The following is a 24,544-nucleotide window of genomic DNA, read 5'->3' as shown; positions in this document are numbered from 1 at the left end:
TTGTGCCCTAAGAAATTAAAGTGAAACCACTGATTCAATATTGATATTTTAATGCTTTTAAAGTTTCATATTATTTTCTATACTAGTTTTGGCTATAATTTTGCATAGAATTACTTATAAAGTATATTTCTGCATTGTACATCACAGTAGGAGCTTTTAGTATTAACAGATTTTTTTAAAAAATCTAGCCCAGTAAAAGGTGAAATCCTCCCAAATCTAGTTTTTCTTGACATCTGGCTTCTTACTTTTGGGAACAAGGAATACATTGCCATCTCTAGTTTGCTGCAGGGAGTATTCACTAGGAGAATATGGTTTTCCATCCTCATCCCGCAGCATGCTGAAGACTTCAAGATACAAGGTGCTGAGCTGTTTTTTCAGTAGGTGCAGACTTTTATCATTTTCTCCTTTTTCTTTGAGTAATTTTTCTTTTTCATCTTTTAAGTGACCTAAATCTTGTTCCAGTTCTACTATATTTTCCAGTTTTCTTTTTCTGCAGTTTTGAGCTGCCACTTTATTCTTACCCCTCCTACGTATATCTCGAATTAATGCGAGTTGAGCTTCATTGAATTGCTCCTTGGACATCATTTCATTGAAGTCGTCAACAGGGAGGTTAATGATTTTTTCTACAGGGAATGGAATATGGAGAGCTTTTGCCCTAAGCTCATCTCGAGTGAGATGAGCCTCTAAACGACTTGAATGTTTGTCTTTTGTGAATGGGGTTTTTCGGTGACCAGGACTTACAGGCAGTTCTTTCTTTGGTGTGTTTTCACACTGAGCATCGTGCACAGGAGCACTAGGCCCTTTAGCTGGTGACAGAGGCTGTACTGTATCCCCAGGAGAATGTACTGGCTGTGTTTTAGGACCACGCTGTTTGACACTGCCAGGGCCACTATCTAGCTCTTCCATTTCAGAATCACTCAAGCCAGGCGGAGGGTCTCCATAGATGGAAGATGCCACTGAGTGCTCTGGTGATGCCATACTGGGACTGGTGTTCAGTGAAATGCCAGAGTCAGAATCATTGAACTCGGCTGTGCTTTCAGGGTGGTTTAAGTTAAAAGCTTTACAGAGAGAGAGATCACAACCATCAATGGGCCCATATAGAAGTTCAGAGAGTGACTGGCTTATTGTAGCAGAGGAGGGCATGCTGTTGCTGACACTGGGTTCTGCTATGAAAGCAGAATAAAACTCATCACCAAAATCTGTATTTAATGTGGCATTTGAGTTCACTGTCAACTGGTTGGGATCTTCTGTAGAGAGGATGCTGCTGAAGGAATCCTCAAAAGCATTAAGAAAATGTGGACTGCAGTTCCCTACTTCCTTCTCCAGTGAAGGAATCGATGAGTAGAAATAATTGTTGTCAATTTCTGTCACTTTGGCTTCTGGGTTTGAAACGATGGTAGTCTCAAGGTCATTTTCAATATTTAGACACTGCATGAGAAAAAGTTATACTTTGTGAATAAAGATTATTTTTTTATTTTTACTTTAGTACTGGGGACTGAACCCAAGGCCTTATGCATGCTAGATAAACACTCTGCCACTGAGCTACATTCCAAACTTTTTTTTTTTTTTTTTTTTTTTTTTTTTTTGGTGGTACTGGGGATGGAATACATGGGCCTTCTACCTCTGGGCTACACTCCCAGACCTTTTTTATATTTTATTTGGAAACAGGGTCTCTTAAACCAGCTGAGGCTGGCTTTGAACCTGCACAATCCTCCTATCTCAGCCTCCCAAGCGTGGGGATTAAAAGCATGCGCCACCACGCCCGGCCATTCCAAACCCTTTTAAAATTTCATTTTGAGACAAGGTCTTGCTCCATTGCCCAGGCTGGTCCCCAACTTATGATCAACCTTCTGAATGACGAAGATTATAGGCAGGTATCACCTCCTGGCAAGGTTAAATATTTTTAATAGGGAACTGTCCATATCTATTAGTACATTTAGATAAAAATTTCTCCCTTCTCCTATTCTCTCCAAGGCACTCTATAATTCAGAGATTAATTCCCATTTTCAAAAGATGTGTATACCTAAGTGTAGATTATTTTCAGAGTTCCTAGATCAGACCTCAGGTTTAGAATAGATCAATCTTCAAATATCTAGCTCATTAATAAAAGTGTATGTTAAATGAGCCTAACACACTCTTACTCATACTCTTCATGATTAAAAGCACCCTCAAATCCTTCCTATAAGTAGGGGGCATATAAATAATAACCAGAATGACTAATTTAGAGGCACTGAGTATAAAGTAGCATCTTCAGTACTGCATTAGCTCTTAGTTACCTGTAATTCTGGAATGGAAAACAGCTCCTGCCAGACTTGCTCCATGTCTTGCTGCACATTGCTTAAACCGGCCATGGCTACCTCAGGAGTTGTTTCAGGTGACTGAGCCTGATTAGAAGCAGTAAAGACTGGATTCTCGATGTGGCTGGGAATATCAGGAACAAGCGACTGAAATGTAGCTGAAGAAACCTAAAATCGACAAGGCATTTATTTATGAGGGCCACTAACTCTGGATGCGTAAGCTCCAAGGCACTCTCATAGCACTTTTTCCTTTTTTTTTGGTGGAACTGTGGATGGAACCCAGGGACATTCCACCTCCAAGCTACAGCCCCAGCCCTATTTTTTATTCTTTAATTTGAAACAGGGTCTCACTGAGCTGCAAAGGGCCTCACTAAGTAATAGCTGAGGCTGGCCAAGAACCTGGGTCCTCCTGTCTCAGCCTCTCAAATGCTGGGATTACAAGCATGCGCCACCACGCCTGGCTTCATAAGCACTTTTAAAGTGGAATCAGCAGCAGCTCTATTTCTTTACTTACTGCCCACTCATGACCCCTATTTCTATATAAGGAAACATTTCCTTCTACTCAGCTAACTAAATTTACAACTTACTGCTTCTATTTTATACCATGTATTTAAAAGTGAACTTCAAAATGAGTAAGAATAATCTTTTATGTGTATGTGTATTTGTGGAACTGGAGACTAAACCCAGGGGCATTCAGCCTCTGAGCTACATCCCCAGCCTGATTTTTTATTGTTTATTTTGAAACAGGGTCTCACTAAGTAGCTAAGGCTGGCTGTGAACCTGCAATCCTCCTGTCACAGCCTCCCAAGTACTGGGATTACAAGCATGCAAAACCATGCTTGGCTTAGATAAGAATAATCTTTAGGATTTAATTTGCAACTATAATATCTAGCACAGTACTTAAACACAGTAGGCTTACTAAAATTAACTGAACCAGTCTTGGTTTATTACTCAGTTTGTTCTTACCAACAAAAGTTTTTTGATATATGTAACAAATGATTTGTTTCCATGATGATGCTGATTCATATTTCTGGCTATGTAGTAGCAAAGGTTCAGGGTTTTATATTGTGTAAGAGCCATTTTATTTAATATCTCAAAGATACCAGTCTACTAGGTTTCCTTAATAATTTTTTGGGGGGTTGGGTCTGGGGATGGAACCCAGGGGCATATTTTGAAACAGGGTCTCACTAAGTTAAGGATTATCTAGGCTGTGTTCAATGTATTTATGGAATTTTGCTGTTAACCATATGCTTTATACCTCATTGTCATCTACGAATGGGAATGTCTCTGCCAAAAGCTGCATACAGTCATCGAAGTACAAATCATCTGCTTTGGGAATGTGGGCAGCCTGGATTAAAAGGGAAAGACAAAGGAAGAAAAATTAAATGTTTCGCTGTTGAGCTATAGCTTCATCATTAAGATTCATATTCACAAAATGTTTATAATCTAGTTAGTTCAGTTATTTCAGAAACCAGTATGATACATAGACTCAAACCAGACTAGCTGGGTTTAAATCTGAGCTTCCCCATATATTTTTTTCCCAGATACTTGTATAATCCATATGTTTATCCATATATTTATATATCCAGATATTTAAATTCCTTGGTCAATATTTCAAAACACAGGCCCTGCCATATGGTTTCCCAAGAACTGAGTGCTCCATACCTGAGAGTAGTTGGCAGATCCACTGGTTTCTGATTGGATATGCTGGGCTGGCTGAATTGGGAGGAATTCACCTGTCTCTTCATCTAGTTGTAACTGAGCAAAAAAGGCCTTCTCCTGCTCCTTTTGGAGTTGTTCTTGTCTTTCCTTTTCGAGTTTTTTCTGTTTTTCCAATTCATACTCCTTCTGTCGCTGACTAAAGTCAAATACTTCTCGACTTACCCCGAGATCTATATCTTGCCTCCAAAGGATATCAATCAAATCCATGTCCTATGTTTAAAACAGAAGAGGAAGGAGAAATTGTGGTTAAGATGGTCCACAGAGTTTAATTCACAGTATGCCATTGTTAATGGAGGGAAGCTTACAAACGAAATCTGAACAGGAACACAAGACCCAATGTTCTAGTTAATCTCAATGAGTCTATTCACTGAAAACAAACAACATACTCCTTCTAATGACAGTGTGGATCATTTATGATAGGGTAATAATAGAGATCACTAAAGGGCAAAGTTATAAATGTATTAATAAAAGTTATTAATATCTGAATTAAAACAAACCCAACTTTTTTTGTGTGTGTACTGGGGTTCCTGGAAGCCCTTCTACCTCGGGGCTACACTCCCAGACCTATTTTTACATTTTCATTTTGGAAACGGGGTCTCCTAAGCCAGCGTACGGCTGGCTTCGAACCTGTGCAATCCTCCTGTCTCCGCCTCCCAAGCGCGGGGATTACAAGTGTGCGCCACAACGCCTGGCTTTTTTTTTTTTAATAGAGTAAAGAAATTGGAGCAAGCTCCAAACCACTGGCTTATTATGAGAAATGGGATTTGAAAAACTTGGAAGGCAGATAGATATTCAGTTTATACAGAAATCCTTAAGTTATATTGTCGATCTAAAAGCTGTAAATTACCACCATTCTTTTGGTATTTCCTATACCGTATTATTTTCTCATCATTTCCTGCTTCTCTTGTTATTTAAGAGGCTCACCTATTAAATAATTTCCTTTTGACTTGAGCTTTAGTTCCTGAGACACGAAAAAGGTGATAAAGCATTGCCTGTTGCCTACAAAGCGGGGGGGGGGGGGCAGTGAGTGCCCATCAGGTTCCTTTCTGAGAAATCATAAATGCTTTCTGTGTGTATGTATGTGATGCTAGGCAGTGAATCCAGAGCCTTGCACATGTCTACCAATGAGCTACATTCCTTGCCCCTAAAACTTAAAAAAAAAATTAAACAAAATGCTAATCTAGAAAGAAGATTGGGGCTACTAAAATTTTAAGATGTGGGAAGTAAAGTGTAGTGACACATGTCTGTGATCCTGCTTTGTTTTGTTGGGAAACAAACAGGAAGAACACAAGTTCCCCATCAGCCTCAGCAACTTAGCGAGGCTCTCAGAAACTTAGTAAGACTATTTCCAGAAAATTACCAAATTGGACTGGAGGTGCAGCCTGGAAGTAGAAGGCCCCTGGGTTGCATCCCCAGTACCATGAAAAAAGAAAAACAAAATAAAACATACCCTTGCTTTACAAATCAGAATATTGGAATTTAGACAGAGTAGATACTACTAGAAAGTGGCTGAACAGGGATACCTACCCACACAGCCTCACTCAAGGGTTCATGCTTTTATAACCAGTAGCCTACACTATAAACATAAAATCTAATCATGAGCCAGCAATTCCTAAACTGGACAATATATAAAATCTATTGTATAGAGCCAAGCATGGTGACACATGCTTGTAATCCCAGTACTTGGGAGGTTTAGACAGGAGGATCAAAGGTTTTTGGCCAGCCTTAGCAATTTAATGAGGCTCTCAGCAACTTAGTGACACCCTGATTCAAAATAAAAAAGATAAAATAGGGATGGGGGTGTAGGCTCAGAGGTAGAATGCCCCTGAGTTCAATCCAGAGCATCACATACACACAAAAAAATTCACCATAGTATATACACTTTGCCTTGACACATTTATGGTGTGAAGCAGCCACTTTAACAAAAGCCAGTTTAGGCCCGTGTCATCTGGATCATTTTCTCAGATAAGAGCAAAAACTATCAAATACACAACACTCATGAAGTCATGTGTGGCTATGTTCTCAGGGGCTTCCCCCACTACAATAAGTATGAGAATAATTTGTGTTCTAAAATTATTTGGTTCCAGTTTAATGGACATGTTTAACCCAATGGCCATATGAGAGGGAGAAAGGCCCAAAGGTATAGAAAACCCTACTTTAAAATTCTGATTAGGCTGGGTATGGTGACACATGCCTATAATCCCTATATTTGGGAAGCTGAGACAAGAGGATCACAAGTTTAAGGACAGCCTCAGTAAGCAGTGAGACTTATCAACTTAGTGAGACTCTGTTTCAAATAAAAATAAAAATAGGGCTGGGGTGTAGCTCAGAGGTAAAATGCCCCCAGGTTAAATCCCTAGCACCACACAAAAAAAGAATTCTGACTAGGCTGGGGTCATTTCTCGGTGACTCTAGACAGATCACAGAACAGGGCCTCACTAAATTGCTGAGGCTGACTGCGAACATGAAATCCTCCTGTCTCAACCTCTCATTACAGGTGTGCGCCACTATGCCTGGCATGATTATGCAATCTTAACTCTAGCTTCTCTCTATAAAATAGGCAGTACTTGTTCCTACATCTTTCAAGAACTGATATTCAAGGACCAGTTTAAAAAAAAATTCAAATACTTGGCCCTGCACTGGGGGACCATTTTGACACGTGCCTGTCAACCCCCAAGACAACAAGAAATCCCAGGATAAAAAACAGTATCACGAGCTGGGCATGGTGGCACATGCTTGTAATCCCAGCATTTGGGAGGCTGAGACAGGAGGATCACGGTTCGAGGTCAGCCTCAGCTAAGAGACCCTTTGCAATTCAGTGAGACCCTGTTTCAGAATAAAGAACAAAAAATAGGGGTAGGGGTGTAGCTCTGAGGTAGAATGCCCCTGGGTTCCATCTCCAGTACCTCAAAAAAAAACCCAAAAAACAAAAAACAAAAACCCAGTATCCTATTGTAACTTTTCTGTATAAGAATTAGAACAATCTTTGTTGGAAGTACTCCCCTAGAACCTGGCTCTTATGAATTGGAAGAGAATCTCTAAAGAAATGTACTCCAAAATTCTCAGTAGCAATCACTCCAAGAGTTGACTATTTCCTTAATATCTGAGGGCTTCAGAGGTAAGTTTTAGCTATATGTTTAGTATTAGTCTGTCTTCTCGAAGCCTACAGATGTTGAAGGATCAAAAGATATGAGAGAGATCTCTCCACAAATGTACAATACACAAATGTTGTCAGCGATGGGCTGCATTGCCTGCTGAAGGTGAGACCAAACTCTAGATAATTAAGTTGTATATCTAATTAGTAGTAGCCTAAAATACCACTGGGACTTATCTAGACAGAATGAAAAAATTGGAAGTTTCCTCAAATTGTGGATAGCATTTCAGAACAATGAAGCTGCTTAATTTTTCCTCAGCACAGATCTGAAATGGGACGACTAGACAAGTGCTATATTAAATTAAGGAAAGAATAAAGCACCTTAATATCCAAATACGATTTAATTTTGGTGAATGATGGTGGTGGTTTTGTTGCAACTGTTGGTGGACCTGGTGTTGAGGGAGGTAGCAACCCCTGTGTATATTAATTCACATATAGTTTTCCACAAAATATTCTGTACACACACACTCATTCAGTTGGCACTCAATTGCTACTATGACTACCTTTCACAACCAAACCAATTCAGGATGGTTTTGTTTAATTTCCCCTAACATGATCAGAAAAGGGCACCTTGATAGATTCCTCAACAAACAGGAAAAACAAAACATCATTTGGATTAGTTCTAGAGCATTCTGTTTCTCTATACCTGATCCAAAACAATGCTGGACTTGGAAGACTGAACAGCTCCCGCAGCCCAAGCTTTCCATGTCCACCAGAAAGGCTACCAAAAGGTGTTTCAAGTGACATTTAATTGTTGTGAGCATTTAATTGTTGTGTGTGTGTGTGTGTGTGTGTGTGTGTGTGTGTGTGTGTGTGTTAGGGGTGGAACCCAGAGGCATTCTAAACTTCTGAGCTTCACCCCTAGCTCTATTTTATTTTTTTATTGTGGGGATGGAACCAGGGGCATTCTACCTCCAAGCTATACTCCCAGCCCTATTTTTTATTCTTTAATTTGAAATAGGGTCTTACTGAGTTGCAAAGGGCCTAAGTAGCTGAGGCTGTCCTTGAACCGTGATCCTCCTGTCTCAGCCTCCTGAATGCTGGGATTACAAGTATGTGCCATCACACACCTGGTTTATTTATTTGGTCTCACTAAATTGGTAAAAGCCTTGCTAAGTTGCTAAGGATGGCTTTGGACCTACAATCCTGTCTTAGCCTCCCAAGTACTGGGGTTACAGGCATGCCCAGTGTACTCAGTGTGATATTGGCACCCACATATGTTTCAAAGTGCTCTGGGAGATTTTACTCTGTATTTTTTAAGTTTGTATTTATGCTACAAGGTTTCTAAAAAATGGCTTTAAAGAAAAAACTGCCCCCCCCACCCCGGCATAGTTGCACATGCTTGTAATCCCCCCGAGACAGGAGGATCGCGCAGGTTCGAAGCTAGCCTCACTGGTTTAAGAGACCTTGTTTCCAAATAAAAATATAAACTAGGTCTGGGAGTGTAGCCCAGAGGTAGAAGGGTTCCATCCCCAGTACCACACACACACACACACACACACACAAAACCTGATTCCCCCCACCCTCAGTACTGGAATGGAACCTAAGGATATTCTACCTAAGGATTTTCTAGCCCTATTTTTTATTCTTTATTTTGAAAACAGATCTCAGTTGCAAAGGGCTTCACTAAGTAGCTGAGGCTGTTTGTGAACCGTGATCCTCCTGTCTTAGCCTCCTAAATGCTGGGATTACAAGCATGCCACACCCAGTGAAAAAGCTGAATTTTAAGCAAGTACTTTGGATTCCTAGAAAAACATTCTGATCAGCTGGGCGTAGTGGCGCACGCTTGTAAACCCCATGCTTGGGAGGCAGAGACAGGAGGATCTCGCAGGTTCAAAGCCAGCTGTGCTGGCTTAAGAGACCCTGTTTCCAAATTTTAAAAGTATAAAAAATAGGTCTGGGAGTGTAGCCTGGAGGTAGAAGGGCTTCCAGGAACCCCAGTACCACCAAAAAACAAAACCAACAACAACAAAAAAAACCCACATTCTAATCATATTTAGAATGCAGGAATTAGTGGGTTTTTCATCATGGTTTTTATATAGCATACTCTTGGGCTGGGCGTGGTGGTGCACACTTGTAATCCCAACATTTGGGAGGCGGAGACTAGAGAATCACAGTTCATGGACAACTTTAGGTACTTAGTGAGGGCCTTCGCAACTCAGTGAGACCTTGTTTAAAAAAAAATATAAAGACTAAAAAGTAGGACTGGGGGTGTAGCTCGGAGGTAGAATACTCCTGGGTTCCATCCCCAGTACCACACACAAACACAAAACATATATATCATAATCTTACTCAGAGTTTCACACAGGTTTCAGAAGGACAATGCCTGCAGGACAATAAAGAATTTTAAGAAAAAGAAAGAAAATGCCTGCAGATATTTGATATTACATGTAACATAAAGCTTTACTTTGAAAAAGAACTGCAGACGTAGGTAACTCAAGATGCTACTGGGGAGGCCCCCATATGCTCAGTGCCAGGTTCCATGCTGAGCAAACAGGCAGCGGACATTTCCCGTAAGGAGCCTTGTGACTGGCGCATGACTTTACTCCACAAAGGACTCATCTCTGCAAAGCTTGCACATCATTTAAGAGGAAATAATAGTCCTGGGCAAAGCCCATAACAAACAAAAACATGACACCAAATCTCAAGGAAGGGAAGTGCCTTAGGAAGAACTAAAAATGCTCCTCTGAACAGAAATCCAAGGCTTTGAAGAATACAACTGTCTGACCCCTACAAGTCTCCAGCGGGGGAAAGCCACAGTGCAGTGTTCCATAAGCAGAGTTTGGGGAGGAAGAGGAGAGCAAGGGAAGGTTGGTACATCATTCCAACAGGTATTCCTTAAAACTGGTAAAAGCTCCCAAGAGCACCCCAGCACTAGCCTTGAGCCTTCATGTGGCATGTGGAGCAAATACTGTTTGCCACTTAACTGTCTGAATTTTTGTGATAATCCTTTAGCAATTCTGATTGTGCTCCAAATTATGTTGTAAGCTTGGCTTATACAAGACAATTTAATGAGAAACACAAATGTTAAACAATTCATGTTAAATCACCATCTGGCCTAATGGAAATATTCATTTAATGTATAAATCACCATTTGCCATCTGGGTAATCTGTCACAGGTTTTACGGGAGATCTGAAGTTGGACAATTAAACTCATCCCACTTTAAGACAAATATCTTTGTACTAAGATAAACAAAGGAAAGCTTCAAACACAGATTCCATACTAAATGTTTTCTGCAAACCAATTTTAGTACTTTGAACAAAGCATCTATCATGCTTAGAAGATCCAAAATATCAGACAAGATAAAGCAAAGATAGCATGACCCCCCCCCAATCTTCAATTAAAAGTAGTCATTAAACTGAGACTTTGGAATAGATGTTTTACACATGTACAAACGAAATGTACACTTCTGGACCCCCTTATAAAAGGGGTTTCTTTCTAAAAATGAATTTCACTAGTAAACTGTAAATAAAGTGTACATGTTACTTAGTAAACAGACAATGAAAACTGATCCCTACTTCCAACTTTATAGTCTAAGGGTTAAGGCAGCATTTTCAGCTAATCTTTCTTAAAATCATGCACTTCCATTAAGAAAATAATCTTATTTTTAATTTATTCCCCTGAGATTTGGAAGGGGAGTGCAGGGGTTGGGGGAACCAGGGGTTGAACCCAAGGACATTCCACCTCTGAACTACATTCCCAGACCTTTTTATTTTGAAACAGGGTCTCACTAAATTGCTGAGGCTGGCCTTGTCCTGTTTCAGCCTCCCAAGTACTAGGATTACACATATATGTCACCACTCCTGATTCCCCAAAGATTTAGAGTCTAAATTAAACCTGATTATTTTTTTTCTTCACAGGTTTCATTTTCCCACCCCCCACCCCCCACCAGGGAAAAGCACAGTCTTTATATTATGCCTAGGTGATTATACTATTCACCTAAGGCCTCAAAATGAGAGAGAACCTGAGTCACATTTTACCATCTAGATGAACATAAACCAAATTAAGAGCTATAGAGAGCATGGTGGCACACCTTGTAATTCCAGTACTTGAGGTTGAGACAGGAGGATCACAGGTTTGAGGACAGCCTCAGCAAGTAGTAAAGCTCTCATAAACCTAGCAAGACCCTGTTTCAAAATTATAAAAATAGAGTAGGGCTGGAGGTGTAGCTCAGAGGTAAAAAGCCCCAGTGTTCAATCCCCAGTACAAAAAAAAAAACACTTGATTTATAAGCTTCTACATCATAATATTTACTAAATAAAGCAATATGACACCCAAGATTTTAAGATTTTATATTTTCATAAATATTTATCTACCTTTTTACTTCTCTATGGCTTGTCCTGCATTGCATTACAAGATACTGACTTTCTCAATGAGAACAGATTATACTTTAGTTTCCACATTTAAGAACTTTTGGTTTTACTGGACTGATTTGCTAACTGTTAATTGTACTGCAACAATAACTGTGAAGTAGGTTCTTATAAATACAGAATGATTAGAAATAGAGAATAAAGAATTTTGGAGACAAAAGGGGCCTTATAGTCAGTCATTTATGCCAAGTATGAATGTTGCTAGGTTTATATCTATGTAACTAGAGCATCATTAAAAACTAACTGGTCAGCCAGACATGGTGGCACACGCTTGTTGTAATCTCAGTATTCGAGAGACTGAAACAGGAGAGTCACTGTTCATGGACAGCCTCAGCTACTTAGGCCCTTTGCAACTCAGTGAGACCCTGTATCAAAATAAAGAATTTTAAAAAGGGCTGGGGGTGTAGCTCTGAGGTAGAATTTCTGGGTTCCATCCCCAGTACTGAAGAAAAAAAAAAAACCCACTAACTGGTCTAAGGCAACCAGCGGCAGCTGTTATCAGCAGATTCTTAGTAGTTATTAACAGTTACCACAAACACAAATTTTCCTGCTAGAGAAATCTTACTAAGGTTTAACTTTCTTCAATCTTCAACAACTAGAAATTTTTGTAATTGTATAAAAATCCCCAAATACACACCAAGAAATGAATTATTCATCAAGTTAAGAGCCAAGATCACCAATGTACCATATTTCCTGGGTAGAGGAACCATCCACCACCCTTCTGCTCTGTGTCTTTCAACTAGGAAGTGGTCCGGGTCACTAATAGTCTGGCAAGTTACTAAGTACATTTTCATAGGCTGCTTCCTGTTCACAAACAAGTTTCTCCGCAGTGACTCAGTCTGAGAAATATGACCCAGCAGGCTTACTGGAACTCTCACCCCTTATGCTTGTCTACAAACTGCAAAGTATGATGCAAAGATAAGGCAAAAGTGAAAAGTGATCTTCTCAAGAAGCACAGATGTAGTTGGTCAAAAGGATATCAGAAAAGACAATTTCCAAAACAGTAGGTGATCCCACCTGCTATAAAATCTGCATGGCTCTGACTTTTCTGTGAGAAATTTCACACCTGGGTCCCAACAGAATTATATTTTGGTTGTTTGTATTGGAACAGGATACTGCTGCTAGGTTTCCTAGGGGTTAAGCAAAGGTTGTCACTTCTTTGCCAAGAGAACAGCTTGATTTGACAAGCAACCTCTTTAGGATATGGTTTTCTTATCTCTTCCTAATTTTGAATAAGCCATGTTATGTATTCAGTTCTGGATGCTGTGTTCCACAGGAAAGGCACTTCTCACCTTCATGAGTGGGTCTTCACTACTGTTAGAGTGATCCTATAGGAAAATACATATACACACATGCACACACCAATTACCAACAGAACCTTCAAGAACTCTGGACCTTTCTCTCACCTACTTCAACTAACCTACCTGGAAATGAACAGGGCATGGACTAACTAGGGAGCTCAAGTACCCACCTTCAAGTCAAGCAGCCTTGCTGCCCACCCCCCTTCTCCAGAGCTGTCCCTAGGAGAGAAGACCCAAACTGCAGGGGCTCTTTACAGAATCTTACACCATTTCTAAATTCCCCAAATGACTCTTTGGGGGCTTTACACTTATAAAAATGAATTAATTAGCTTAAACTTTAGGGTTCACCCTTTTCAGATATAACTATTTACAATTAGTCAAAAATAATAAGCAGAACAGTCAGCCAGGCTTGGGGGCGGTGAGTACTGAATGCTGTCAGAGGCCATGTGTGATGTGGCAGTAGTAAAAACATGGGTAGTGATGATGAATTTTAGATGCTTACATTTATATGACATATATTGTATACTAATATAGCATTAGTATACTAATACAGCTTTTCATTTTTAACTGCAGATAGCATATTTATTTATTTATTTATTTATTTATTTATTTATTTATTTTTGTGGTACTGGGGTTCCTGGAAGCCCTTCTACCTCTGGGCCACACTCCCAGACCTATTTTTTATTTTTGGAAACAGGGTCTCTTAAGCCAGCACAGCTGGCTTCGAACCTGCGCGATCCTCCTGTCTCTGCCTCCCAAGTGCGGGGATTACAAGTGTGCGCCACCACGCCTGGCATGATACCATAATTTTTTTTAAGCGTAGTTTTTTTTTGGGGGGGGCAGTACTGGGGATGGAACCTATGGGCATTCTACCTCCGAGCTACACCCCATCCCTTTTTTTTTTAAATTCTTTATTTTGAAATAGGGTCTCACTGAGTTGCAAAGGACCTCACTAAGTAGCTGAGCCTGTCCACAAACTGCGATCCTCCTGTCTCAGCCTCCCAAATGCTGGGATTACAAATGTGCACCACCATGCCTGGGTTAGTATAAATGTTCTGAGTATAAAATATTTCTTGAAATAATAAGCTACTAATGGCTAAAATTTACTTTGCCAGAATGGTAGTAGTTATACGGTGGTTATCAAAGTCAACAAGGTCAGTGCACATGTGCCCCTAGGTGGATCAGGAATCTATCTACCCATCTCATACAGGCCACCTTGAGGGTGCCAGGAGCTATGCCAGGAGCCTGGGGTACAAAGGTAAGTAAAAGGCAGTCTCTGAAGCATGAAGAAGAGCAGGCAGCAGAGGAGGCGCCACTAAAACTGCACAGAATGACCTCACAGCAGCGGCACCTGCCATCAAGTACACCAGTTACATCCACAGGAACATCCTGCCTACAAACAAGAGTCAACATCCCAAGGTTGGCCCACGTGAGCATTTGAAAGGAAAGGAGGTTACAGATTTATCAGGAACACAGAGAAATAACTGCATCTCCACTCTTTTCATGTTCCTGGCCGGCTCCCTTCTTGGTGGTGGCAACATTCTGACTCACCCCCTTTCCCCCATCTCAAATTCTCATACACAGAGACTTCCTTCTTGCACTTGGACTTTTTGGTTAGCATGACTCATCTCAGCCGGCAAGGGAATTACTGTTTATACCACACAGTCACGGAATGCTTTCCATGGGAAGAGACCACAGGATCACCCTGCCAGCCCCTCTCATTTTACAAACAGGTAAACAGGTTTGGAGGGTGAAATAACTTGTGCAAAGTCAGAGGTCAAAGAGTTCTGAAACTACCCCCTCCCCATTGTCTAATCTTACAACTCTCACCAAATACTTGTCAGAGGAAGGTAAGCCTTTGTTCCACTTCTCTTTTTAAATTTACTTCATGGTTTATAGGAGCATTAGCATGAGGAAGTCCAGGTATTGTAATCTTCACTGAGACTTTGGGGATGGAGCTACCTGCCGCAAACCATATGTCTGGCAAGCAGCAGAGCCAGAACTCCAACCATGAATTTCTGATTCCCAGCCTGGGACGCTCTATCCACAAACTCAGGGTCCTTGGCATTCACAGCCCAGCAGGTCAAGGTCTGGCAACTATATTAGCTCTTTAACTCCTCCTTCCCCAGGCAGGAAACTAAAATGTAGACGTCTATTCTTTGGAGTGTGGGGCCTATTCCATCCAGGAGACTTACAGGCAGATCCAACCAATTTACCTGCACAAGGAAAGTTCACCACTAAGGCAGATCTTCCTACAGTGTCAGTATCACAAGTTTCCTTGTAATTTTTGGGCTGGGCTGTGAAGTTCCTTTATGGCACATGACAATATTCTTCTAATAAATTACATGTATATGGTATAAAATTTAAAAACTGCAAAAGTAAACCAGATGTGGTGGTGTATGCCTATAATCCCACTACTTGGGAGGCTGAAACAGGAGGATCTCAGGTTCAAAGCCAGCCTCTGCAACTTGGCAAGGCCCTTAGCAATTTATTGAGACCTTGTTTCAAAAAAAAAAAAAAAAAAAAAAAGAACAACCAGGCTTGGTGGCACACACACTTGTAATCCCAGTACTTGAGAGGCTGAAACAGGAGGATTGCAGTTCGAGGACGGCCTCAGCAAATGTAGTGAGGCTTTTAGCAAGCTAGGAAGACCCTGTTTCCAAAATGAAAAAAAAAAAAAAAAAAGGGCTTGGGGTATAGATTGAAGGTAGAATCCCCAGAATAAAAATGAATAAATGAATGTATGGAGGCATAGCTCAGAAGTAGAATGGCCTTGGGTTCAATCCCTGGTACAATCAAAAAGAAAAAAAAGCAAGAGTTATCTCCAAGTTACCTTTGTTCCAAGGTAATCATGGATATTAATGTTTTGAGTTTTTTTTTTTTTTTAAGAAAAAATGCCTACACAGACATATAAAAACAGCATATGATCACAGGGTTCCACACTTATTTCATATATTTCAGAGATGGTTCTACCTTGAGGCACAGAGTTGTCCTACTATTTTTAATGATTGACCAGCATTTGATTATACAAATGTATGACAAAAACATGATAGTTAATCAGTCCCCCAATTCAATTTTTTGTTACTGAGGCTAGCCTCAGCAACTTAGCAACTGAGCCCAGGGTGTTCTAACACTAAGCTACACTACCACTTTTTGTTTGAATTTTGAGAGAGCATCTCACTAAATTGCCTAAAATGGCCTTGAACTTGCAATCCTCCAATCTTCCTGCCTTGGCCTCCCCAGTAGCTAGGACTATAGGCATATGCCACCATGCCTGGCTCCTAATCTTTTCTTGTTATGAATAATGCCATGATGGATATACTTATACATAAACAGATTCATGTGTGTAGATATCTGTGGAATAAATACAAGTGATACGGCTGCATCCAAGAATATATGCAGAGCCGGGCGTGATGGCAGATGCTTGTAATCCCAGCATTCGGGAGGCTGAGACCAGAGGATCGTGGTTTGCAGCCTCAGCTACTTAGTGTGGCCCTCTTAGTGAAACCCTGTTTCAAAATAAAGAATAAAAAATAGGGCAGGAGGTGTGGCTCAGAGGTTGAATGCCCCTGGGTTCCATCCCCAGACCCGCAAAAAAAAAAAAAAAAAAGGATATATGTATTTTTTATTAGGATAGAAAAATTCAAACAGTCCTACACAAAGGCTGCACCCTTAATTTCTTCCACCAGTAATGTGCGGAGTACTCACTTCCCCACCTTTCCCAACTCACATGCCCTTTATATCTTGCATCATATTGGCACATAACACCCACTAAATACGGTCTAAGGTGCAGCTCAGCAGAAGAGCATGTGCTTAGCCTGCAAAAAGCCCTGGTTTCAATCCCCAGCATCAAAAAATAAAAACAACCACCAAAAAGCAAACTAAACAACAACAAAAATTTATTAACTGCTGGGCATGGTGGTGCACACCTGTAATCTCAATACTTGGGAAGCAGACAGGAGGCTCACAGGTTTGAGACCAGCCTTAGTAACTTAGGCCCATAACAACTTAGCAAGCCCTTGTTTCCAAGTAAAAAATTAGGGCTGGAGGGGGAGCTCAGAGGAAGAATATTCCTGGGTTCAATCCCCAGTGCCACACACACACACACACACACACACACACACAGATTAACTATTTGTACAAGGTTTCCTTTAACTTCATAATAATTTCAAAACTGGGCCCCTCCCAGTAGCTTTTAAACTTGCAGCCAAAGATGAGAATAAACTTCCCCTCCAGAAATGTCAGCCAGCAAATACCACCTCACCACCAGGCTATCCCCAGCCATATTTCAGCCAGCTAACCTTGGCCTTCCATCTAGCTGGTGGTACATTTGTAAGAGCAAAGAACAGAGGCCTGAGTGCACACAGATAAGAAAGGTGGGGCCCAAGTCTCAACAGTCCACACACTCAAGTAGCACAAACAAAGTCCCAACCTTGGCCTTTCCCACAGATTAATTAAAAAAAAAAAGAAAAAAAAAAAAAAAAAAAAGCAAGTCCGGCAAGGCTGACCCATTTACCAGCTCTTTACAAACCAGGAAAAGACATTCTTTCTAAGGGTGTGTCTCTCCAGAACAGGTGTCTACCAACCATTAAATTACATTTAGAACACATAACTGACTATAAAAAGAGGTAACCATGACTTGGGAGACCACAATCCAGTTTTATAAAGATGCTACATGGGCAGCTGGCTGTAGATCTCATTTCACTGAGCAGATCACAGAAGCATTCATCTAACCTTAATGCCAACTAAACTTCAAAGTAGACTTCTATGACAACTTATACTACTATAATGCATTAATTATTTAAAAAACTATACTACTATAATGCATTAATTATTAATGCATTAATTATTAAAAAAAACTTTACAAAACTTGTATGGAATTTGACCTTGAGGCCAAATTAATGGCCTGTGAAACTCTGTTTAAAAAAAACCACCCAGTGTCTAATGTCTGGCCTATTCCATATAAGACTTTTCTTCCCCTAGACTATGTATGACTTTGCAGCCAGGTGCAATGGTATACACCTGTAATGGGAGGCCAGCCTCAGCAACTCAGCAAGACCCTTAGCAACGTAGTGAGCCACTGTTAAAAAAAAAAAAAATTAAAAGGGCTGGGGGTGTAGCTCAGAGGTAGAATGCCCCAGGTTCAATCCCCAGTACCATAAACAAAAAGACCATGGCCTTGCTTAATACAACAGGAGTAAAAGGCTCTCAGCAGTTCTAGGCCCTGCAGGCAAATTATCTTCATGCCTAGCCTCCAGGTTTACCCAACCAAGAGCAATGGTGGCTCAACGATGGCTCAAAATGTATGGACCCCTGTGATCCCTAAATACTGCCATGTATCCTCTTCATGCAGACTCCAACCTGAATCATCCAAAGGTTCCCCTAGGGCAAATCGAGCAATAGTTGGTTAAAATAAAAAAGTAAATCAAGAATTATAATCAGCCGGGCATGGTGGTACACGCTTGTAATCCCAGCATTTGGGAGACAGAGACTGGAAGATCGTGGTTCATGGACCTCCTCCACTACTTTGTGAGGCCCCTTGCAACTCAGTGAGACCCTGTTTCAAAAATAAAGAATAAAATTTTAGGGCTGGGGGTGTAGCTCAGAGGTAGAATGGCCCTGGGTTCCACCCCAGTACCGCAAAAAAAAAAAAAAAGAATTAAGTAAATCAAGAAAGACAGCCCATTTTCTATAGTGCTTTAAATTTACAAAACACTTTGGCTTGTTTATTAAATCACTTAATTTTCACACTACTCTGTGTTGATAAGGGCAGTTAAGTGTTAACGGTTGCACAGCTCAGCAGTTGCATTGGCAGCAGAAGCAGGCCCCCTCCAAATCTGAGGAACATACCCAGATAAATCATTCTAATGTTTGGTAAATCCTAAAGCTGAGCCCTTTCCTCCCAATGCCTCAAAAAATAGAACTCCAGTTTGCTCTAAGGTTTGCTCATGATAGTTATGGATGACCTCTTCCTTTAAATCAGTTTTGCAAATAATATCATATAAACAGGCTGGAACTGGATGTGGAAATGAAACATATCTGTAATCCCAGTACTTGGGAGGCTGAGACAGTAGGATCACATGTTTGAAGCCAACCTCAGCAACTAAATGAGGCTCTCAGCAACTTAGTGACATCCTATTTCCAAATAAAAAATAAAAAGGGGCTGAGAGTTTAGCTGAGAAGTAGAATGCCCATGGGTTCAATCCCCAGTACCATGAAAAACAAAACAAAAAACAAACAAAATAAATGGCCTGAACTTTTAAATGAGCTCAGACAACTGTAAATAATAAACATATGTGGTCAAAACTTTAGCCTTTCTCCTCTAGAACAAAGGCTAGAATGTAAATTCTTACCTTACAAAGGCTAAGGTAGAGCACTTGTCTAGCATGCCCAAGGTCATGGGTTAAAACCTAGCACTACAATAACCCTTACTCAATATAACTTGAAACATAGTCAAGTCATATGAAACAATGGAAGAGTTGTTAACAGAAAAATAAAATTATGCCATTACTGTTTTTATTTTATTTTATTACTATCTTATTAAAAACAGAAATACAAGTCAGAGCCGGGCGTGGTGGCACACGTTTATAATCCCAGCATTTGGGAGGCTAAGACTAGAGGATCGCGGTTCACAGACAACCTCAGCTATTTAGTGAGGCCCTCTGCAACTTAGTGAGACCCTTTTTCAAAATAAATAAAAAATAGAGCAGGGGGTATAGCTTGGAGGTCGAATGCCCCTGGGTTCCATCCCCAGACTCCCCCCCCAAAAAAAAAAAGAAAGAAAGAAAAAGAAAAGAAATACAAGTCAAGTGTGGTGGCACATACCTATAATCCTAGCTACTCCAAAGGCTGAGGTAGGAGGAAGACTGCAAGTTCAAGCCAGCCTGGCAACTTTGTGAAATGCTGTCTCAAAATAAAATTTAAAACAGGCTGGCTGGTATAATCCCAGCTCTTGGGAGGCTGAGATAGGATGATCTTACAGGTTCGAAGCCAGTCTCAGCTACTTAGTGAGGCTCTCAGCAACTTAGTGAGACCCTGTTTCCAAATAAAATTTAAAATAGGTCTGGGAGTATAGCCTGTATACTAGTAGCCCCTAGTAGAAAGCCCCTGGGTTCTACTCCCAGTACCACACACACACACACACAAAAGAGCTGGCTGGGGATGAAGCTCAGTGGTAGAGTGCCCCTAGGTTACACACACACACACACCTCAGAAACTTACATTTTAATCAAAATTGATTAAAATTAACAATCAGTTCCTCAGTTGCACTAACCACATTTCAAGCACTTCAAAGTGACAAGTGTGATTACATCGCTGGACAGTCCAGCTCTGCAAGAGCCTAGAGGGTGAGCCCTCCACACTCCTCCACTGGATTCTATGCGCTAACTCTTCTGCCTGGACAATTGTCTCCTGAGGACAACTGAACACACTGGGAACATTAGCCTTCCAAACTGTATTAGGTATTTTTTACACTATTAGCAATTATTTTTTTAAAGTTATTTCAATAACCTGAAAGAGATGGTGTGTGTCTGAATTACTAAGAGGGCTCATAATGACTAAATAGACTGTTTTTATACTATTCAGCAGTGTTTTGATCCAAGTGCCATATAATTACCACAATTATTGTAAAGGTCAGGGCCAGGGATGTAGTTCAGTGGTAAAGCACTTGCCTAGCATGATAGGGCCCTGGCTTTGATCCCCATCACTGCAAAAAAAAAAAAAAAAAAAAAGTAAGTAAAAAGATTACGACAAAGGTCATAAAAATAGGGCCTTAGTTACTTATTATTTTTTTCCACCTAAGTATAAAAATTAACCCTGAGTTATATATTTCAACTGCTTTAAGATCTATATATTTGGAGCTGGGAGCAACGGCACACACACCTGTAATTCCAGTACTTGGGAAGCTGAGACAGGAGGGCTGCAGTTTCAGAACCAGCCTCAGCAACTCAGCAAGACTCTTAACAACCTAGTGAGACCCTGTTTCAAAATAAAAAATAAGCCGGGCACGGTGGCACACGCTTGTAATCTCAGCATTTGGGAGGCTGAGACAGGAGAATCTGGGTTTGCAGACATCCTCAGCTACTTAATGAGGCCCTTTGCAACTCAGTGAGACCCTGTCTCAAAATATAGAGTAAAAAATAGGGCTAGGGGTATATCTCAGAAATAGAATGCCTCTGGGTTCAATCCCCAGTACCAAAATAAAAATTAAATAAAAGGGGAGGGGTGGCCGGGCGTGGTGGCACACGCTTGTAATCCCCGCGCTTGGGAGGTAGAGACAGGAGGATCGCGTAGGTTCGAAGCCAGCCGCGTGCGCTGGCTTAGGAGACCCTGTTTCCAAATATAAAATGTAAAAAGAGGGCTGGGAGTGTAGCCCAGAGGTAGAAGGGCTTCCAGGAACCCCAGTACACCAAAAAAAAAAAAAAAGGGGGGAGGGGGAAATGATCATGAATGTATATATGTATATGTGTGTACATATATATTTTTAAGAGAATGAAATACACACACATACACACACACACACACACATATATGGACATATATGCAGGATTTTTTTTTTTTTTTTTGCAGTGTGGGAATGGAACGCAGGGGGAATGGAACCCAGGGTATTCTACCACCTCCAAGCTACATCCCCAGCCCCCCCACCTTTTTTTTTTTTTTTGGGGTGGTACTGGGGGTGGAACCCAGATGCTTTCTACCTCCAGGCTATACTCCCAGACCTATTTTATATTTTATTTGTAAACAGGGTCTCACTAAATTGCTGAGAGCCTCACTAAGTAGCTGAGGCAAACCTGCAATCCCCCGATTCAGCCTCCAAAGTACTGGGATTATAAGCGTGCACCACCACGCCTGGCTAGGATTTTTTTCTTAAATGCAAATCTTTTCAATTACCTCACTAAAAAATTATAAAAGGACAGTAGACACTGAGTAACCCTTCATATTGAGATTTGAGAATGAAAGATCATAACATGGAGATTCAAATTCCATATAAAGATATGTACAGCATAGTCTACATAACAAGAATGCCCACATTTAGCATGCATTTCCTGTGTGTTCAACACTGTACCAAAAGCTTGTGCCCCCCGTGTCACCTCTATGCACACCAAGCCATCCAGGCACACAGTATTTTCATCATGGCCATTCCAGAGTAAAGAAATGGAGGCAGAGAGCTTTAATACTTTTGCCTGAAGACATCCATCTAATAAATGGTGACAGTGAGAGGCAAATGCAGGCACATTTACCATACAGAACCAGAGTTCAACCCACTTGACACAGACTCTTCCCACAGAAGTACCTAGGCCCCTTAGGGAGCCACATGGGGCAGCAGCTCAGGAAGATGAACGAGTGCTGCTTGGGGCCTCTGCTGCTAGCCAGCTGTCCCAGGTGACTGTCCGCACCACCTAACCTCACTCTGTGCCATCCTGTAACGACCAGTCCTTGCGGAGTGATTTTTTCATATGAAAAAAGGTATGTGAATGTCCTTTAAAAATATAAAGAACAACAGGCAAGGTGGTCATGCTATTAATAAGCTCAGCTCCTACTACAAATGCCAAATGACCATGAGAAGAATCTACACTTTAGACATCTGGGTCTAGCCTCTATGTAAAAAGTAGAAGGTGAGGCTATATATAACTTGTCTGTCATCTGCATGACAACAAAGGCTTGTAAATGTAAAAACTTTCTAGCTGTGTCATTTCCTGCTAGAGTCTCAGAAAGTTTTCTTTCCTTTCACTGCTCTACCATTTTTAAGACCAAAGTTATTTCAGTGTATTTATTACAAAAGAATATTTTGGGGGGATATTGGAGACTGAACCCGGGGACATTCTACCTCTCAGCTACACCCCTAGCCCTATTTTATTTTTATTTTGGAAGGGTCTCCTAGGTTGTTGAGAGTCTCACTACTTGTTGAGGTCATCCTCAAACCTGTGCTCCTCCTGTCTCAGCATCCCAAGTACTGGGATTTTAAGCATGAGCAACCACACCTGGCTACAGAATATTTTAAAGCCTTTAAAGATAGGGTGGGGTGGAAGAGGACAAGGAGACAGGGCTGGCTCAGCTGGGTTTGGATTCCACGAGTATACTGCTGCTCCCCACACTCCCTTCTGTGCCTGTGGACACTGGGTTTCAAGACCCGGAAATCCAGAGGAAGAAATTCTGCCACAAATAAGGAGTAGGCTCTGGAAGGAGTGTATGAAAGAGTTTAACGAGCCTCATAAGGGCAGGGAATCTAGTGGACAGGATGGAATCAACCCCAGGAATCTGGGCAGTGCATGGGCCTCTGCTGGGCTGGGGCAATTGCAAAGTCTGGCCAGGAGCTGGTCTTCTGTCTCAGGAGGCCCAGTCTCAGGAACAGCAAGGCCCTGACATCAGGCCAGGATGTGTGTAGGGAAGACCACAGGAGAGTGGGAAGAGTGGCAGAGAGGAAAGCAGGCAATGAGTTTATGGCATTAGGCAGTTATAATTCAAAGAGGGATCTTTTTTTTCCATAGAAAGCTCAGATCCCCACACATTTCAAACATCTCTGACAAAGGATTATAATGATGAGAATATCTGCAGTCTCCATTTATTTATTTAATTATTTATTATTATTATTATTATTATTATTATTATTAATTTTGGTGGTACTGGGGTTCCTGGAAGCCCTTCTACTTCCAGGCTACACTCCCAGACCTAATTTTTTATACTTTTTTTTTTTTTAATTTGGAAACAGGGTTTCTTAAGCCAGTGGCTGGCTTTGAACCTGCATGATCCTCCTGTCTCCTCTTCCCAAGCGCGGGGATTACAATCCTGCACCACCACGCCCAGCTTATTTATTATTATTATTATTTTGGTGGTACTGGGGTGGAACCTAGAGGCTTCCTACCTCCAGGCTATACTCTCAGACCTATTTTATATTTTATTTGGAAACAGGGCCTCGCTAAGTTGCTAAGAGCCTCACTAAGTAGCTGAGGCTGGCTTCAAACCCACCTGATCCTCCTGTCTCAGCCTCCCAAGCGCGGGGATTACAAGCGTGCACCACCATGCCCGGCTTGCAGTCTCCATTTATTAAAGGTGTGATATGTTCTAGATCCTATGCCCAGTTCTTTATCTTACTGAATTCAAGGGTACTGGGGCACAGATAGGATCCACAAATGAAAAATGATGAAAACAATGTATATCCCACAGGGAACTCTGCATTATCTCTGTAGGCCTCACTTCTTCACCTAGAAAACGGGGAGAATGGTCCTTACACCTCATGGTGTAATGGGACTGCACAGGACAAGCCCAGTAAGTGAGAGCACGTAGCCTCATGCCCAGCACTGGGGAAAGCCCAGGAGATGGCGCTGCCACGATCCAGCAGCCGCCCACATCTATTTGCTTGGGGCTTGCAGGAAAGCCCACAGAGAAGGCACTGTCTCTGTTTTTTTCTTTCCTTGAGTGAATAGTGAAAATCACTGTGACTGGAAGTCAAGGAAAAAACTGTTAACAGCTGACTGAAGACAATAAATGGACCTAAGAGAAGAGAGACAGTACCTACATGCCACCTTGGGGAAGAGGAGGATCTAGTCTGAAAGCAACATGGCAACACCTGGATGGCTTTTCCTCTCCTTCCACTCATGGAGTGAAAACGCTGGTGGATGAGTTTCTGCTAAACACAGGAAGGGTGGAGCGTGCAAAGTTGAGCACAAGTGATTTCATGGGGGCACCTAAAGGAGAAAATC

At 41.2% G+C, this 24,544-nt stretch overlaps 1 protein-coding gene across 5 annotated transcripts in view; it reads right to left on the bottom strand.

Moving 5' to 3' along the window:
- Positions 1-216: 216 nt before the first annotated feature.
- Positions 217-24,544, bottom strand: part of NFE2L2 (NFE2 like bZIP transcription factor 2) — a gene marked incomplete at both ends in the record, with an annotated part of 36,602 nt that continues 12,274 nt past the window's right edge. Inside the window, 4 exons of one of the 5 annotated variants that reach the window (XM_080689100.1) lie at positions 217-1,428; positions 2,277-2,465; positions 3,556-3,645; positions 3,921-4,229. In XM_080689100.1, the coding sequence (XP_080545226.1) occupies positions 217-1,428; positions 2,277-2,465; positions 3,556-3,645; positions 3,921-4,229 (1,800 nt within the window). The remainder of the gene's footprint in view (positions 1,429-2,276; positions 2,466-3,555; positions 3,646-3,920; positions 4,230-24,544) is intronic. The other 4 variants (XM_080689101.1, XM_080689102.1, XM_080689104.1 and 1 more) reach the window with 4 other exon arrangements.

This window comes from Muscardinus avellanarius, assembly GCF_963383645.1.
Source record: "Muscardinus avellanarius genome assembly, chromosome: 2".
Classification (NCBI taxonomy): domain Eukaryota; kingdom Metazoa; phylum Chordata; class Mammalia; order Rodentia; family Gliridae; genus Muscardinus; species Muscardinus avellanarius.
The sequence above is the reverse complement of the archived record's forward strand: the minus strand, read 5'-3'. Positions and strand labels throughout refer to the sequence as shown.